The sequence below is a fragment of the Leptodactylus fuscus genome, chromosome 4 (genome assembly GCF_031893055.1).
Source record: "Leptodactylus fuscus isolate aLepFus1 chromosome 4, aLepFus1.hap2, whole genome shotgun sequence".
NCBI classification, from domain to species: Eukaryota; Metazoa; Chordata; class Amphibia; order Anura; family Leptodactylidae; genus Leptodactylus; species Leptodactylus fuscus.
The window spans coordinates 90,041,207-90,061,157 of record NC_134268.1 but is presented as its reverse complement, the minus strand read 5'-3'; the positions used below and the strand labels follow the sequence as shown (position 1 = coordinate 90,061,157).

General features: G+C 41.4%; 1 protein-coding gene across 1 annotated transcript in view; it reads right to left on the bottom strand.

The window, feature by feature from the left end:
* Positions 1-1,708: 1,708 nt before the first annotated feature.
* The window catches only part of RIOK1 (RIO kinase 1), a 30,311-nt gene continuing 12,068 nt past the window's right edge, over positions 1,709-19,951 (bottom strand). The window contains exons 11-17 of the mRNA XM_075270799.1: positions 18,750-18,853; positions 16,003-16,109; positions 13,489-13,554; positions 11,816-11,935; positions 11,564-11,617; positions 10,765-10,887; positions 1,709-2,234 (exon numbers count right to left, since the gene is read on the bottom strand). Of these exons, the coding sequence (XP_075126900.1) occupies positions 2,124-2,234; positions 10,765-10,887; positions 11,564-11,617; positions 11,816-11,935; positions 13,489-13,554; positions 16,003-16,109; positions 18,750-18,853 (685 nt within the window). The 3' untranslated portion in view covers positions 1,709-2,123. The remainder of the gene's footprint in view (positions 2,235-10,764; positions 10,888-11,563; positions 11,618-11,815; positions 11,936-13,488; positions 13,555-16,002; positions 16,110-18,749; positions 18,854-19,951) is intronic.

The window sequence follows — 19,951 nt, the reverse complement described above, 5'->3', positions numbered from 1 at the left end:
GGACTGGAAGAAAGGTAAGTTTGAAGGAGGAAGGTGGGGGGAATTTGAGTTAGTTAGGAAGGGTTAGCAGTGGGCAGGCTAGCTACGGAAACAGGGAAGGGGTGTGAGTGACAAAGGGAGGGGGAGGAAGTCAGCTCTGAGTAAAGCCCAAGGCATCATGCTACCATGTAGGAAAACACATAACAGGAAGATTCCCATGTAAACAAATGCAGAAGATGCCTGGAGCTCAGAGAGAAACCTAGAAATCACTCAAAACACTGGTAAAGGTATTTTAAGTGCACTTATTAATCCCATTAATAGCAACAATAGATTTAAAAAAAAAATTGGCCCAGAAAATCCCTTTAACTCAATTTAATTAAAAAATAATCAGCCATAACAAAAAAAAAAAAAAAAAGAAAAATCACTGAAACTGTATTATATAACACTGATTATCTTGTGACAATGAGGAGAGACACAGGCCTCTGCAGGGAAACCCTAGCTGCTTGACTACTAGCACCCACGTGGGGGTACAACTAATGAGGTGGTGTATACTGAGGACCCCTCTGTAATCTGAAAGAGAAAAGAAAGAATAAAATGAAAATAATAAAAAGCAGAAGACCTGCAAAACATATCTGCCTCCTATGGATACTAGGCTAAAACAGATTCACTTATTGTCTGTGGAGAGTGTATAGCCCACTTGGGCAGAGCCATTTTCTAATTTCCTAGTGTCAGCCTTATAGTAGCTGGGCCTATACCCATGGTATTGTGTCTCCCAATGATATAAACAGAAAAAAAAAAATAGTTTTGCATCACCATCTTATAAAAGACGCATCAATTTTTTTTTTCTCTTAAGCTTATTACTTGCAGTACATTCTGTGCTTTTTACTGGTCCAGTTTTGTGGAACATGACTTTTTGACTATATATTATACCATATTTTATGAGGAGAGATGGTGAAAAATCTTCACTTCTGGCTTTAATTGTTAGAATCCACACTGTGAAGAGATTAAAAAAAAATAAATCCACTGGCTACTTAGTCCCCCCTGGTGTCCACTTACCTGCACAGATCGCTGGCCCGATCCCCCGTTCTCGCCTCGCTGCCCCCGCCTCCCAGGTTAGTGTTACAGACCTAGGAAGAAGGTGGGGCTTGTGGCTTAGGAGAGTGTGGGCAGGTACTGGGATTGGAGATGTCATGGGACTGGACCAGCGATCTGTGCAGGTAAGTGTTAGCTACTAGAGACGTTAGCTAGTCTCCCATTAGAATGAATGGACGCAGCCAGCACGCAGGGGGTTAAACGGCCAGACGCTGGCACAGGCTGTGTGCCAGCTGCATCCATTCATTCCTATGGGACCTAGCTAACATTGTTAGCTTTTCCCACAATGCTTGGCCAGTAGTAAAGCATTGTGGGAAATAACCTCCGACCTCAATCCCCGCCTAAAAAGATCGGGATCAGAATTCCAATCGCGATTGTGAAATTTACTCGATCGTTGATCAGAATCCAATCTTTTCTGATCCCGACCGCTCAACCCTAAAGGAAGCCCTTTCTATTAAAATGTTTAACATTTAATGCTACATTTTCTCTGCAGCAAAAGCAATTACAGTTGTGTTGTGTCACTTACCTACACGTAGAAGACTATGGAATTTCTAGAAAAATTGTCATAACGACACATGATTAAACTGAAAACAAGAATTTAATAGGTTAATCTGTTTACATTTATATGTACAGTATATTTAAAAGTTAAAAAACCTTGGATTTATTTTTACCTTCTGCTAAGATCCCAAAGTTTGGTTGGTATCTGACTCGTCACCCCGGCCAATAAGCTACCTGAAGGGATTACAGCATTTGTAGTGCTTAAACAGTCCATCACAATCTGAAATCTTTATCAAACCATCAGTCTGTAGCAGCTGTAAGTGGTATTGCAATTTTTCCCATTTTCTTTGTAATATTGTGCCCAGCCGGAATGTGAGAGCTTAAACATATATGGGCTAATACGGTTGGCCTATTCTGAGGATAGAACATCAATTTTATCAGGCTGAAAACCCCTTTAAAATTCTCTGCCTATACACACAGTGTATTGCCATCAGCTGATCTGTAAGATGGATGTATCACACAAAGTCAACGTGTTCCTGCTGCACTTCAACAGTTTATTTGCCCTTCTTCATTTTTGCAGTCTTCTCTTTCCTTTTCTTCACGTGTTTTGGGATCTTGTTCTTTCTCTTCTCTCTCTGTGCTTCTTTGACTAGTTTTTTTCTTTCCTATTGAACAAGGATAAATGGAATAAAATAAAGTGCTGACAACAGCACAAATTCATGAGAAACTAAGTTGGTTGCCAAAGACATAAAAAGACTTGGCAGAGAATCATAAAATAACTTAAGTAAGATCAGAGCAAAATCAGCTGAATAAAGAAACAAATTTAATACGTTAAGATGTGTATTAATTACATAGGCAAAATAAATGCGTTTTCCTATAAATGGTCACTATAGGGATAATACAACATGTCCTCCAATAAAGGGTTTAAAATGGTTTGCTCAAATAGTTAATGGGGCAGAGCGAGCCTGTACATGTATCACATCAACATCACTTCATATGAATAGCTGGGCACTGAGTGAAAAACGTACTCACAGACACAATTTTCCCTAGCGGTAAGATGTGAAGATCTAAGACAATCAAACCGCTTCTAGTTAGAAATAGGTTGTCTTATAAGGCTGAGGGTAGGGAATTTGTGATCTCTGGTGGGATCAGACAAATGAGATGGATTCAGGTAAATGTCCCTATGGTGGCCGCCTTATATAGTGATGATGTATACTGCAGCTGGATGGTGGTGGATTATTGTTGCCTTCAGAGATTATCCAACTGCCATTTATGTACAGTGTTTTGTTTTCTATATGCTTTTTAATAAGCTCAGTTTAGAGAGGATCTTTCACCACCTCCAATTTAAGTTCTTAGATTCTGTTAATAGGTGCAGCTCCACTCATTTCCGCACATTTTCTCTCTAGCTCCCACCATTCCTGAGCAATAAGAGCAGTTCGTTTTGGTGACTGACGTGCTATTTAAAGTGTACCACCTATTTTTCCTTTTTTTAAAATTTTTTACATTGTTGTGTCGGGGAATATATGGTGACCATTTTTGTAATATACTTTAACCCCTTAGCGACCCTTGACGTAACTGTACGTCATGGGTCGCATGGGGATGTATGGAGCGAGCTCACACGCTGAGCTCGCTCCATACACGGCAGATGCCGGCTGTATAATACAGCCAGGACCTGCCACTAACAGCAGCGGTCGGTGCCCGAGCCGATCGCTGCTGTTAACCCTTTACACACTGCGGTCAAACGTGACCGCAGTGTGTAAACGGCGCCGGCGGCATGGGCGCCGCCATGTTTTGCTGATCGCCGCCCTCCTGAACGTCACATGAGGGCGGTGATCGGTTGCTATGACAGCCGGAAGCCTATTGAAGGCTTCCAGGCTTGTCTCTGCCCGAGGTCTATTAGACGATGCCAGAGGCATCGTCTAATAGAAGTGCTGCGATTTTGCTATTCACTGCAATACTGTAGTATTGCATTGAATAGTATGAGCGATCAGATCCCCTAGGTTTCAAGGTACCTAAGGGGTCTGATCATAAATGTATAACAAGAAAAAAAAAAGTTTTTAAAAGTATTAAAAAAATAAAAAAAATATAAAAGTTCAAATCACCCCCCTTTCCCTAGATTAGCTATAAAAGTAATTAAAGAATATTAAACATAAACATATTAGGTATCCCCACGCTACAAAATGCCCGAACTATTAGAATATTAAAACATTTATCCCGTACTGCGAACGGCGTAGCGGCAAAAAAAATAAAAACAGCCAAAAAGCGTTTTTTTCAACACTTTGCCTCCTATAAAAAATTGAATAAAAAGTGATCAAACCATCAGATCTTTCCCCAAATGGTATCAATAGAAACGTCATCTTGTCCCGCATAAAAAGACACCACAACCAGCTCCATACATGGAAATATGAAAAAGTTACAGGTGTTAGAACATGATGACACAATTTTTTTTTTCTATTTTGCAAAGTTTATCATTTTTTTAAAAGTATCAAAACATTTCAAATACTATATAAATTTGGTATCACCGCGTTCGTACTGACACGTAGAACACAGGTAACATGTCATTTGTACCAAACAGTGAACGCTGTAAAAATTAAACCCATAAGAAAATGGCGCAAATGCATTTTTTCTCCAATTGCACCTCATTCTGATTTTTTTTCCAGCTTCCCAGTACATTGCACAGCATATTGAATGGTGCCATTACAAAGTACAATTTGTCCCGCAAACAATAAGCCATCATGTGACTCTGTGAACTGAAAAATGAAAAAGTTATGGCTCTTGAAATGTGAAGAGGGAAAAACGAAAATGCGAAACCAAAAAATGGCCTGGTCCTTAAGGGGTTAATATCCTATCCTTTATATTATTAACACAGACTAACATTCTCCCTAGCAACCCTTTAATATAAGTGTAATTAATGTAAAGAGCTGGACTTGTTGCAGATACTGGAAGGTTCTCTTTAAAAAATGGTTTGCCTTCATGAGACAATTTCTTGAATGGACAAAGCTAACAAATGAAATAAGATCTAACAAATTAGAATACTCAATGGCATTTACTAAGAAATTAAGGAGGAAAATTTATCAATAGCTTTACATCAGAAAACTGACTTACAAAGTTAACAAATTTTGCTCAAGCACAATTTATGCAAAAATATGTGACTTTTGGCCATTATCCACCACTCACGACACTTTTCTGAAAAATGGATATGACTACGTAGGTAGGGCCTTCTGTAAACAGTACATTTTCATGTGTGTGTATAAGTCAATGGCTTCAGTGACACTCTTTCCACAAGTCTATGCGGATAAAACTTCATCACTCATACAAGTATTCTTCCTGTATGACGTTATTATGCTCTCATAAATGGTTATATCCAGTCTCTACATAAAAGGCAGAGCTCAAATCCAGATCACAGTTGTTGACATTGAATAGCCTACCTGGCTCTGTAATTGTACTTTTTGAGGGAAAGCTTCAACAAATTACCTGAGAATAAGTATAAAACCCCTTTTGACTTCATGCCCAGATAGAAAGAACCATCTCGACATTTATGACTATATCAACATACGCCTGATAGGTGGAGGTGGGACCTCTTCAACCAACATATGCCTCAAGAATGGAGCCCAATTTACTGCTGCAAGTGAATGAGATATGACCACGTATGCACAAGTCTATCACTTGTATAGAGAGACTCACGTATGCATGGTGATCTCTGATTCCCTTGCTGCTGCGAATGGAGCTCTATTCTCAAGACAATTGTGGATCCTGGAGGTGGGACCCAAATCTATCAAGTATTTATGGCATATCCTATGGACAGTCATACAAGACAAAATGGAAATAACCCTTTAAATAACTATACAAAATATACATTTATTCAAGTCCTTCTGGATTTTGTGCGAAGTCAATACAAAACTATTGTAGTACTTAAGCAGGCTCTACACTTTAGATCAGGCACGTCAAACATGCGGCCCTTTACAGGCATATCTGCGGCCCGCACAGAAGTCTCAAACTTTGTCTCTAAACTTTAGAGACAAAGTTTGAGACTTTTGTGCGGGCCGCAGATGTACAAAACTCACGATCAGCACTTGGAAAGTGAGCGGTGGATTGGGGCGGCCCTGCTGGACGCAGCGCTGCTCCAGTGACCGCCCCTTACCCTTCGCAGAGAGCAGGTCTCTCTGCCTGCTCTGCTCCGCCCCCTCCTCCCCACACGCCGGGTGACGTGGCCACGTAATCAGGCCCGCACCCGACGTACGCCTGCGTCCTACGCGGTCTCACAAGACTGCTGCGCAGGCTGAAGAGCAGAAGCAGGTAAGCTTCTGCAGAAGAAATTGTGATTTTTCAAGTATTTAACCCCTATCCTATGGATAGGGGATAAATACTAGATTTATGATGATGGGGGGTTGGAGTGCTGGGGAATGGTTGGGGTGCTGGGGGAGGGGGGCTTTTTGATGTCTGTTTGGCCCTTCCTTGGCCTTGAGGACTGTTTTTTTTCCCACCCACCTTGTAATTCTTTCACTTGGGGGTTAATTGGAGCATTACAGTCTGTAGTGCTCCTATTAACCCCCAAGTGCAAGAATTGCAAGTGGGTGGGAAAAAAAACAGTCCTCAGGCCCAAGGAAGGGCCAGACATCCAGAAGCCCCCCTCCCCCAACATCCCCCCCAGCACTCCAACCCTTCCCCAGCACAATAATGGTATCTGCCAGCTTTAACTCTGAGGTGCCATTTTACCGGCAATCGCAGGCACCCGGTGCAAGATTCGGGGCCTGCGTGCATTTTTATGGCAGCCGGGAGCATTGTGAGGCTCCAGCCTGTCATTCTATACTTTCTATTGTAGGCTACTCTATGTAGCATGCAATAGAAATGCCGGATTTTTGCGATGCATGGTATTAATGATCAGTCCCCTAGGCCCTAGCCATTAGCTGCTGTGTGCGGCCCTCGCCTGCTTTAGATACATTGTACAGACAATACATAATGTTGGCAGACTCCCCCATGTGCATGCTCAGCCTGAAAAGGAGAGAACAAAAAGTAGAGAAGGAAAAGACCAAAAAGGATCAGGCATCTGGCACCAGGGGAGAGTAGGGAGGCCTCTTAAACATTAGCTGGTCAGCTAAAACCCTCAAAATCACCGAGTTTGGCCAATACAAATTTATTGTCTATGGTCTACTTTATTCTCAACAACATACCGACTTTAAGACGCACCTAGGTTTTAGAGGAGGAAAATAGGGAAAAAAAATTTTGAAGCAAAAAATGGTAAAATATTTAATATATGGGAGTTGTAGTTTTGCAACAGCTGCAAGGCCACATTGACAGGTGACCCTGCAGCTGTACGGGGATGCATAGAGTGTTTTTTTTTGTGGGGCCAGCTGTACTTTTTAGTTATACCATTTTGGGGAATATCTATTGCTTAGATCACCTTTTATTGAAAAAAAACCCCATTATATATATATATATATATATATATATATATATATATATATATATATATACATTTTTTTTTTTTTCTAGGGACAGGAGGTGATTTAGAACTTTTATTTATATTTTTAAAGCTTTTTTTTTTTTTTTACTATTTTATTCCCCCCCGGGGGCTTGAACCTGCGGTCACTTGATTGCAAGTCCCATAGACGGCAATACAACTGTATTGCCGTCTATGGGACACTCTGTCTATTAGTATTACGGCTGGTCATAGAGACCAGCCGCAATACTAATACAGCAGTGACAGGACTGGGAGCCTCATTAGGCTCCCGGCTGTCACCCGAACAGGTTGGCTCCTGCGATATCGCCGCGCAGGAGCCGGCCTGCAACTCTACAGGTACGGGGCTGGTGGGGACCGGCCCCGGGGGAGAAGGGGCCACCAATACTGACCCGGCATCCGCTGTACTAGAGAGGCGGACGCCGGGGCCTGAGACATCGCTGCCCTGCCCTGAATGAAGCCAGCGGCGGGGGGACGGAGGAGCAGAATAGCATCACTCCTCCTGCTGCTGGCTTCATGCTGGGCAGGGCAGCGATGTCTCAGGCCCCGGCGTCTATCCCTTTCCGGCTTCCGCCTCTCTAGTACAGCGGGTGCCAGGCGCCACATTCAGACTATAAGACGCACCCTTCTTTTCCCCCCAAATTTGGGGGAAAAAAAGTGCGTCTTATAGTCCGAAAAATACGGTAATTAGCAATGAATAAATAAAGCACATTTACATTTTAAAAAAATTTTCTTAAAAAAAAAAAAAAAAAAAAAGTACACTGCTTCATAAACACCCAAGCTTATCTGTAATATTGCCATTTAAGAGCACAGCAAGAAAATATACAGGGTGAAAAGAATCACTAGACAAAAGATCTACTCAGGAAGCTGCAGGCAAACTGCCAAGAGAAGACTATTAACCATTCTTAACATAAAGCAACTCACAAAAACTGAAGATTAACCCCTTCCCGACATTCGCCGTAATAGTACGGCGCTGCAGGGAAGGGCTTCCCGCAAACCGCCGTACTATTACTGCGGATGCATGGTGCGCACACAGAAACTGTGTGCGCACCATGCACAGCGGGTGACAGCCGTAATACACGGCTGACAATGCCCCGTAACACCCGCGGTCGGAACCGGGTCCGATCGCGGGTGTTAACCCCTGAGATGCCGGTGATCAACATGACGTTACAACGTCATATGGTGCCGATCGGCACCCCCCGCGCCGGTTTCGGGGGGTGCCGGTGTTCGTAGGGGGCAGCCCGGGGTCTGATCAGTGACCCCGGGTCTGCCCCATCACTTACCCCGTCCTCGCTCCTGGCAGATCCTGCCGTAAATGAAGCTGTCAGCCTGTGCGTCTACACAGGCTGACAGCTTCCTATACACTGCAATACACGTGTAACACGTGTATTGCAGCGTATCTCTATTGAAGCAGTGATCAGCCGATCACTGCTTCAAGCCCCCATGGGGACAGAAAAAAAAAGTGAAAAAAAAGTCAAAATAAAAAAGTTTAAATAAGTTTAAAATAAATTATAAATAAATAAAGCCCCAAAAATCCCTTTTTCCCCATATAAAATGTTTTATGTAAAATAAAGAAAAATAGAAAAAAACATTACATATTTGGTATCGCCGCGTCCGTAATAACCTGAACAATAAAATTAAAACATTATTTAACCCGAACGGCGAATGTCATAAAAAAAAACGTAGAAAACCGCACAAAATAATGATTATTCACCACCTTTCCCTTACAAAATGTTCAATAAAAAGTAATCAAATGGTCAGATGAAAACCAAAATGGTACCAATAAAAAGAAGAGGTCTTCCTGCAAAAAATGAGCCCTCAACCAGCTCTGTCTAGCGAAAAATAAAAACGTTATGCCTTTCAGAAGATGGCGATGCAAAAACAATAGATTTTTTTCCCTGAATTGAATTCTATTCTGCACAAATTGCAACGCATTAAAAAATCATATAAATGAGGTATCGCCATAACCGTACCGACCCGCAGAATAAAGGTAACACGTTACTTATGCTGTACGCTGCACGGGAAAAAAAAAATGCTAAAAAGCAATGCCAGAATTGATGTTTCCTTTTACATCCCACCCAGAAAGAGTTAATAAAATGTAGTCAATAAGTTACACGCCCCAAAATGGTGGCATTGAAAAGTACATCTAATACCGCAAACACCAAGCCCTCATATGGCCACATTGCCAGAAAATAAAAATAAAAATCTACCTTGTACAATGTGAAGACAAAAACCCCAAAAGTCGCCAAATCATTAGGACATAAGTGGCTGCGACTAGAAGGAAATGTGTAAGCGGTGCGAGCGTTTTCAGGGGACACCCCATATTTAGAGCTTATGAGAGAGCATACACCAGCGCTGACCCCCCAGAATGCCCCTCTTCCCCGTCCGCGTCATAGGAGCTGGTGGGAAAATAGAATGGGATTTGGTGTACCCAATTTACTCCGCACAGCTTACACATTCACTTCGGGGTTACTAATGCTCACTACATCACTTGATAAATACTTTGAGGGGTGCGGTTTTCAAAATGGGGTCACTTTCTAGAGGTTTCCACTGTTTTGACTCCTCAAGGGCTTTGTAAATGCGACATGGTTCCTGAAACTGATCGCAGCCAGATCTGCCCTCTAAAAGCTCTTTGGCGCGCCTTCCCTCCTGCGGCTCGCTGTGCGTCCATATATTAGTTTACACCCACAAGTGGGGTACTATGGTAGTCGGGAGAACTTGCCTAACAAATTGTGGGATGCGTTTTCTCCTTTAACCCCTTGTGAATGTGCAAATTCTAGGGCTAAACGAAAATATTAGTAAAATAAATTCAAATTTGAAAATTTCACCTCCATTTTGTATTAATTCCTGTTAAGCACTTATAGGGTTAAATTACTAGGTATATGTTGTTTTGGCTTATTTAAGGGGTGCAGTTTTGAAAATGGGGTGATTTATGGGGGGCTTTAATACAAGGGTCTTTCAAAACCCCTTCATAACTGGATTAGGCCCTTTAAAAAATGGGCTTTGGAAATTTCTTGAAAATTTTGAATATTGTTGTTTCACTTGTAAATCTTATAATGTCCGTAAAAATTAAAAGGGTGACTAAACTTTGATGCCGACATAAAGCAGAGATCTGGGACATGATATTTATGATATAATGTTGGCGGTCTGACTATCTGTATGTAATGTACATCATTTCAAACTTTATAAAATGCATATTTTTCAAAATTTCCACCAAATTTCCAATTTTTTTATAATTAAACACAAAACATATCAACCAAAATTTACCACTAACATGAAGTACAATGTGTTACGAAAAAACAATCTTAAAATCACTTTGGTAAGTTAAAGCGTTCCAAAGTTATTGCCACATAAAGTGACACATGTCAGTTTTGAAAAATAGAGCTTGGTCAGGAAGTCAAAAAGTGCCATCGGCGGGAAGGGGTTAACACTGTTTCTCTGTTTTACTGCCTAACACCACCACTAGCATTTAATAGCTTAAGCCAAGTGAAACACACTTAAAAGACACAGTTTTGAGAAATGTTCACTAAAATAGTGATGTACATGCTCAGGAATTTGCAAAAGAAGGAAAAAAAAAAAAAAAAGAAAAAAGGAAGAGAAGGGAAGACCTGAAATGGACTGGGCCAGGTTAGTCAGCTGTTCTGACTAACCAATAACTGCTAAACTAGCCAACACACAAGATAGTTACCAGATTAATAGTAGAATACAGCAGTGAAATATATAAGTCACCCACTGACCTTTTTATCCATTTCTGAGGCAGGAGTTTGACCTTCGGGGTGAACACACTCATCGCCACTACCAGCATCGGAGTCTGATCCATCAGGCTGCTCATGACCACTTTTCTGAAGTAAAGATGGTACCTGCAAAAGCAAGATACATAAATAGACTATTAAAAACTAGTGAAAGTGAACAGGTGAAGATCGGGTAGAATATAAAAGGGCCGATATACAGTATGTGTTATAATTGATTGGCACGCATCAGCCCGACAATCATGGCGGCATCAAGCCCATTGCAGGCATTCCTCTCTCCTGATAAAGGCATTTGCTAGAGTTTCAAAGGTTGAACCCCTACTTCATCTTCAAAATAATTCTGTAGCATTATAAGATAATATACTCCCTTATTGTAATTCTTAAAGGGGTATTCCATGTAAATCTTTTACTTCCTACTTGAGTTTTGTGTGTTGGACGCTGGGCTTCCAGGCTGGTTCCATTATCAGGTCACATGATCTGAACCAGCACCCATCACCTTCATCCTTCCTTTCCAAGTGCAGATATAACACCATTGAAGAGGTGGAGGGAGAAGGTAAGAAGTCGATTGCTGTTACAATCATGTGGCCTGGTGCCAAACCAGCCCCAACCAGGACACTGAACACATAAAAGAACCTAGGTAGGAAGTATACAAAATAGTCCCCAGAAAACCTCTTTATTAGGTGGTCACCTTGGAGGTCTTCTGTTTCATTTTTTTATATGCTCAAAAAAATCCAGGTGACCAATATTCATAGAATTAACAGAACTATAATGGTGTAATGTAGCTTACTGTCTCAGCACCCGACAAATCTTTCTTCAAGCCGGTTACAGTTTGATATAGAATCTAGAAAGAAATAACAAGGAAGCAAAAAAGTTAAATGATTATTTCACTAAAACTTTTAGGTTATAGTTTTGTCACTTACTGGTTGGCTCATTTACTACTTCAAAAAAAAAAAAAATTGGTTGTATTATGGTTTCTTTTATATTAAGAAACACGCAATTTCTCATTATAGTTATTAGAATTTAATATTAACTCACTCACATTATCCTGTTGGGTGTTAAGTGACAGATCTTCTTCTTTCAATTTCTGCATCACATCAACATCCCTCTCATAGTTTTTTACTTCATTTAGAGTTCGAGGAATATACGCTTTCTTAAATACCTAAAACATTGCAAAGAAGTGTATAATATAATTATGGCTGTTTCAGATACTGTGAAAAACAAAACATACAATAGATTTGTGAGCTACAAAAAAAAGGACAGTTATTTATTCCAGACATATCCTAGGCAGCCAATGATCTCCAAAGTACCCTTTTCTCTAAAACTGTCTGTATTGATATGTACTTCCTATTGTCATAAAGCTGCTTATGGAGAGTATGACAGCCTCGCTAAACCACTCCCTTGATGCTTTCCAGGCAATTTGGTCACCCTGAGATGCTTATTGTGCCTTTATCCGTCTCTGACTCCTCTCCCTAATATCCTACCTCCCCTTCTTTGTCATCCCGTTATGATGTGTTTATGTATGCCAGTTTTTGTTGCTGTTGTTTTTCTTGTACCCCTCATTACATTTCAGATTTTGTCTGTTTTTAGTAAAAAAAACAAAAAAAAACAAAAAAAAAACTGCTTTATACATACAATACAAATATATAATATATCTGAATTTGAATTGAACCTCCCCACCCTCACTTTCTCTTTATTTCACACAGCCCATAGGGAATAGCAGTCAGAGAAACAAAGGAAAGTGTTAAAAAAAAAAAAAAAAAAAAAACCAAGCAAAATTTCACAGAAAAGATCCCAAATTTGTTAATAAAGTATTAACTGTATTAATGACACAAATACTCTTTAATTTTACATATATGATAATTTATGATAGTTGACAGCAGACTTCAGTCTACCAAAAGTGAAGAAAAGCGTTTTCTCTCCAGTTAAAAATGTGTACAACCCCCTCTCACTGCTCAAGACACCACAAACTAAAATGCTGTATATGCTGACACTCAATATCACTTGTTTCTGTATTATAGCCCTTCCTTCCCTACACCCCCCAAAAAAGACAAAAAACATTTCAAAATCCTGATAATGGCTCGTTCACATCAGCGTTGTGAACTCCGTTCTGCAGGTTTCCGTTTCCTGCCTAAAACAGAGGCAGGAGACGGAAACCTGCAGGAGTCTCTCACCCGTTCATTTGAATGGGTGAGAAAGCTGTCCGGCCGTGAGCGTTTTATGCTCTCCGCCGCGAAACCGGGTTTTATAATCCGGACACAGAGTCGGACATGCAGTACTCTGCATAAAACGCTCACCGCCGCTCACGGCCGGACCCGGTCTGTGCTTTCCGTCTTCTGGCATGCAGAAGACGGAAAGCACAGAACGGAAAGAAGAACGCAGGTGTGAACCTAGCGTCAGCTGTGTGAGAAACCAGCCAACAACACGCAAGTTCTTGAGACTTTAGTCTGCACTGAAATTTCCAATGAAATCCCGCCTTTTCCTACCAGAGTATGAGTACTATTGCCACTCGATATGTCCGGTAGCCCCTCACACCCAGTTTGAGCGTGCTCAGTTGGTCTCATACTTTCCTATAGCGGTTTACTAGATTAGTGCCATATAACTGTTCATTTGCCATTGGACAGGGGAAAACAAGATTATGGAGATCTAGTCTAGTACAAAATAAAACTAATAAATCCTATACAAAAATGTCCCATTATTCAGAAAATTACTTGCCTCTTCATCAACTTTATCTTGATTAGATCTTTCTTCTTCTGTTCTATAGGCTGCTATTTCCATTGCCTGTAAAAATATAACAAAGATTATATGCAAAAATTCAATTTGAATGTTCTTCATCTTTACTGCAGGTACAAGGTCCCATTGATGTCAAAATAAAGGAATTGCTCATAGCGACCAATCACAGTGCATGTGCTGCGCTTTGGCTGGCTGCAATGGACAACAAAAACAGTTTATCTTTTTGACCATTTTCATATACGTGTTCCATATGTTTCCTCACTATGTTCACATTCTGAGGATGCAAACCTGTACATTTGTTTCTTATGGTAGAGTTGGAGTTGGAAGGGACCTCAAGGGCCATCGGGTCCAACCCCCTGCGAGTGCAGGTTTTCCTAAATCATCCCAGCTATATGTTTATCCAGATTCCGCTTGAAGATTTCCATTGATGGAGCGCCCACCACCTCCCGTGGCAGCCTATTCCACTCTCTCACTACCCTCACTGTCAGAAAGTTTTTCCTAATGTCTAATCTGTATCTCTTTCCCTTTAGTTTCATCCCATTGCTTCTTGTACTTCCTTGTGCTAATGAGAATAGGGGAGATCCCTCTGCACTGTGACTACCTTTCAGATATTTGTAGACTGCTATTAAATCTCCCCTCAGCCTTCTCTTCTGCAAACTAAACAATCCCAGTTCTTTTAGCCGCTCCTCATAGCTAGTTCTGATCTCAGCTGAGAAGTGGATACACTTTATGTACAAACCTTCGGGTAGTTCCTACAATGTATTGGTCCAGAGTACCGGCCTGTTTATCTCACACCACATTGTCTAGACAATTTTTTTTTTTTTTTTTTAATGTAGATGGTTGCTGTAAGGTTCTCAACCCCTTCACAAAAATCATAATGGGACTTGTGGCAGTAAAGTAGAACTGTGTTCATGTGTTTCCATGTTAGAAGATTCAGTTGCAGGTAAAAAATAAATAAATAAAAATCCTGATGAAACCTTGCAATATGCTGCAATATTATGTGAGGTAAAGTGCCAAGCCCCTAAACACAGTATATACTGCACTTACAGTAAGTTTATCCTTTGTCAACTGAACTGTGCTTTGTTGTCTATAGCTGATGATCACCCTACCCCTGTTCTGTCAGCCTCTGTTTTCTGTGGATAGCGCTCCTGTCCATAATGTGTTAGGTTAAGCACTATGTAACCATACAGGACACAGCCTTCTTCACTGCAAAGTCACATGGTCCTCCTCTCGTCACCATGTTATGAACGGAGCGCTGTCCACATGAGCTGGAATCTGGCAGAATGAGGGGGCAAGTCATAAGGCTTGTCAGAGAAATAAGTCTTGAGTGCCACCCTTGGGATGTAAGCCAAGGATATCAGGTCAGTGAACTAGAGATTAAAAAAGATATGCTAGCTATATATTCAGCATTAGGCATTTTCTAAAGCTGGTGTAGTTTACGGCTAAGACCCCACGTGGCATCCCACAGCAAAAAAAAGCGTTGCAGGAAAAATCTCAGCATACTCTGTGAACCTGTCAAAAGCGCTGTGGAAAGAACTGCGATGCATTGCCACCCCGCGCATTTGACAGAGGTTTGAAAGCTTTCCTCTGCGGACTTTCTGCTTCAATTATACCTATAGGGAAAGCGCCAGCGTCTCTGTATGTATAAATGACATGCTGAGATTTCAAAATCCACAACAGTTTTGAAAATCGCTGCATGTCCGCAGCACACATTTTAATGCCAAGTGGGGTTGGGACTCACTGCTGTGACTGTAAAACGTCAATTATTTTCCCTGGCAAAAGTTTTGTTTTTTGTTTTTATAAAGAGCACTGATCAGCCAAATAATTAGCCAATCAGCAATTGTTATGTACTGAATACATGCAGTAGGAACAATCACTAAAGCAACTGTTCCTTCGGCACAAACTTATTAGTTGCTAACAACACAGTTCATACGAAACAGGGCAATGTACTCCCAATGAAAAGTGATTATTTTTTGTTCCGCTTAAAACAGGTAGTCCAGGAGATAGATAGATAAAATTCTTTTCTTCTTTTTTTCCTCATTAGGCCAGGGAAAACAAAACAAAACAAAAAAAAAAACACAAAAACCCCCCCAAAACAAACCATACTCACCTGTACCTGGTGCTCTGAGTGCTGTCTAGTCCTGCTGCTCTGATGTTTTCTTGTGGCAGATATCCTGGGTCCCTTTCCTTAGGCCACTGATTGGACGTGTCACATGCGGCGAGGACTTCTGCCAGAAGAAAACACCGGAGCAGCAGGACTCTTGATCACCGAAGACAGGCGAGTATGTTTTGTTTTTTTTCCTTCCTATTTTTTCCCCCTCCGCAGGCCTAATTTAAACTTTTTTTTTGTTTTATCCTGAGCAACCTCCTTAATGCAGTTTTAATAAATTGAGTAATTGAACTCATAATGTGCCTGCACCATCTGCATCCACGAGCAAAAAGTAACTACACGTTGCAATTAAAAACTAAAATCATGCTAGTGAATGGACAAGTTACCTTTTCTAAATAAGAATCCATGTTCTCTTCATTTATTGATGGGTCCGTAACAAATTCAAAAAGTTCCCGAACAGTCATTACTGCTACTCCATACTTTACAAAGAAATCTGCCAGTAAACACAAAATAGGGTTAATTTCATGAATCCAATCTAACAGTAGATAAAAAAATATTCTGTAGAAGAGTGTACACTTTTTTGTCAGTTGCTACATGCAGGATAGCTGCTATGTTTTGTGTGAATACCTAGGGCTGTTCTATAAAAGTCTGTGACATATAAACATGAGCTTCTAGGTCTAGCAAAGGAATTAAAAAACGATTAATTTGTCATTTGGACGCGTCACAATTTTGTCTTTAGAGAATCTTAATTTTATTTTAATAGAGATATGCCTGACAATGCACGAAGCAGAAGCCCCAGCCACATCTTCATATATATACTGCTACTGGAGAGTGGCCTGTTTCTTCACAGGAGGCAGCAATTGTTTCATCCATTTTGCCCTTCGCACTCTCTGTGCACCACAGCTAGCCAGCTACAAAGCCTCTTAGTGTCATATATAGAGAACTGTACAAGGGTGCATGCAATTCAAGTTTTTTCGGGTTTTTTTTTAGATATTTAGCAGATCCACTTAAAGGATGCAAACAGATGGCTAATACTAAAAAATGAATCCCTTTTTTGCCGAACAACAAAAGATGGTATAACTTTTTGTATCCTTCAATATGCCCCATAAATTAGAAACTATGCATGTTATTCTGTGCAGTTATATACTGTACATGTTGTCAAAAATGAGTTGCAAATTATCTACTTGACCCCATTTAGAAACTGATGGTGGATGTTTTGAGCTAATCTCTAGGCCCATGGTGGCAAACTTATGGCACACATGCCAGAGAGGGCACGCAGAGCCCCCTCTCTGTTGGCACGCGCGCCATCCACCTGATCACTCGCTAGTGGAGAATCAGGTACATGATTCCCTGTTAGTGAGCAATCGTTGCTTTCAGGTGTATGTGCAAATGCCCATACAGTCGAAAGTTCAGTGTAGGCCACAGGTCCGCGGCTTACAGTGACTGCAGAGTGTGACCTCTGCCCCAATACAGGCGCGATGACATAAGTCATCAGTGCTTGCAGTCAGAAGAAGATGGAGGAAGCTCTTGTGTGACTACATACTGGGTAAGTAGCTTCTAATACTGTGTGGGGGCCCATTGTGGAATATATAATACTGTGTTGGGGGCCTATTGTGAAGCACAGAATAGTGTGCAGGGGCCCAGTGTGGAGCATATAACACTGTGGAACGCATTATACTGTCTGGGGGCTACTGTGGGCCAGACTGTACTGTGTGGGGCCCACTATTCACTATTTATATCACATATCTGTTTTATAGTAGACATGTGGCCCAACAGCTGGGCACCATTTTACAGAACACATTTGTTTCAGACCCCGAGTATAATAATCAGAGCCACAGGGGACGTGAGGGAACAAAGTCTGTTCTAGCAGTAACAGGCTATTACTACTAGCACAGGCTTCGGCCTATATGGTACTGCTAGCACAGGCTTTGGGCCTATATAGTAATATCCCAGACCACGTGACGTCTGGGACATTACCATACAGGCCGAAAGCCTGCTAGGATTAACATCAGATCCCGAGGAGGTAAGTAAAACTGCTTATTATGTTCTCTCACCTCCCCTAAGGCTCCGATTATTATAATCGGGGGGTCTGAAAAGACACCCCGTTCCAGAGTATAATAATAGTAGTAGTGGGATTGCGGCCTGGGCCTGCTCACGGTTGGCCTCCGCTGCCTATAATAGAAGTGGAAGCGGGGAGCGGCAGTGAGCAGGCCCGGGGAGGTAGGTAAATAGGTCACTACTTGCTGGGGATACTCCAGCAGGTAGCAGCCCATTATAACACAAACAAAAAAAAAAAAGTTAATTTATTTAAATCGACCGCGCCGCTACTGCCTCCTCTTCACCCGGCAGTAAGACGTCTGCAACTCAGCGTGATAACGCCACCTGCGCTGAGACGCAGACGACTAAACCAGCACAGGAGAAGGCCGTTCAAGTTGTTTTAAGAGCGACCGCTCTCCTGTGTTAATTTAGGGATAAAAAGACACGCTGGGTGCGGGCTTGAGCTTACGTGGCCACATCACCCAGCGTGTGATGGAGCAGTGGGGGAGCGACGGGGTCTGGAGAGCAAGAGAGCGGAGGCCCGCTGCCGACTGTGGGTGGTCGCTGGAGCAGCGCCGCTGCTGAAAGGTGAGTGGTGAAGCAGCGCCGTCTCCTGGGCCGGTCCTGGAGACAGCTCTGCTTCACCACTCACCTATCGGCAGCAGCGCTGCTCCAGAGGCTGCCCACAGGTGTCTTGCTGCTTGACTGGAGTATAAGCCGAGGGGGGCTTTTTCAGCACAACAACTGTGCTGAAAAACTCTGCTTATACTCGAGTATATGCGGTATATTAGAGAAATAATGCCAACTGTGCTGTAGTCAGTAGAGAGCCATTAACTGATGTAAAGAGCTGAACTTATTGGAGGTGGAGAAATGTCCTCTTTAAGCAACTCTTTTCCCTTTTCAGGCAAAAAAAATAAATAAAATTATTATGTGCGTTAATGTGGTGGGTGGAAAGTTGGTCAATTTTTTTGGCACAAATGAAGTCTGCATATTTAGCTTAGTAACTATCCTTCACAGTGTTCATTACATTACTGAACTACAGCTACAAAACAATAAAAAGTTAGAAGTGTACTATGGCCACAGATTTACAACTCACCATTCACATTGGCACAGTCCTTGCGGAGAAATTCCAAAGCATGTGGATGATCATGTTCCACTGACTGAGACACATCAATTATATACAACTGTCCGTTATGGTAACTGAAAAGGAATTAAAATTAATTAAGGGATTCTATCCGCAGAAAAAATGTTCAACCTGCCCCAGCACCTTATAGTACTCATAATCATCACCACAGAGCTAGAATTTGATTGTAGAATGGCTTCTTAATTTCGACAAACGGCTTTTTATTCCTATACTAAGAGTGCGTCATCAGGGTTGTCTTCTGACATGGCTGGGCATCACAGATGGATTTTCTTCTTGCTCAATACCCCTTCCCAACAACACTGACATATTTGGAACTTTCCACGCCTCCTTCTGAGCAAGAGAAAGAGCTTTCCATGATGCTCAGCTGCTCAGAACACTCCCCTTATGCACTATTAGTTCATTTACAGAAGAATAAAAAACAGCTTGTCATAAAATAAAGCAGCCATTCTGCAAACAAATTACAGCGCTGTGCTGAAGGCTCTGAAGACTATACAGTACTAGAGCTGGTGTAACAACCATTTGATGTTGACAGACTCCCTTTACAAATGTGTATTGTAAAGTCAAGTCAAAAAGATAATCCAAACCTCAATTACATATTAGAATAATCGATAGGGAAAGAGGTGCAAACGCCACCATGAGAAATAAACTGAAGAACTGAACACAACACATTGATAATGATACGTATAACACTCCTTGGTCATATACATATTCTATAGAGGGCAGAAAGATGGCTCAGTGGTTAACATCTGCAAGGAGTTTGCATGTTCTCCCGTGTTTATGTGGGTTTCCTCCGGGTACTCCGGTTTCCTCCCACACTCTAAAGACATACTGATAGGGGACGTAGATTATGAGCCCTACATGGGACAGTGACTGATAATATCTGTAAAGTGCTGCGGAATAGGATGGTGCTATATAAATAGTATGTTATCTGATCAATTCAGAAGAGATACGGCTATGCACTCGCAATATATTGGTCCAAAATTGGTCTTCTGATAAAAAGAGATCTCACCAGGTTGTTTTAGTCTTCATGGAGGACACAGAAAATACCCAATAACAGTTAACAACAGTTACCTTTGATCTCATTTGAAAATTTGCTTAAAAGCTATGCACACATTCAGTCCTCAAAATAGGATAAAGTTTTTCAGAGAACAGGA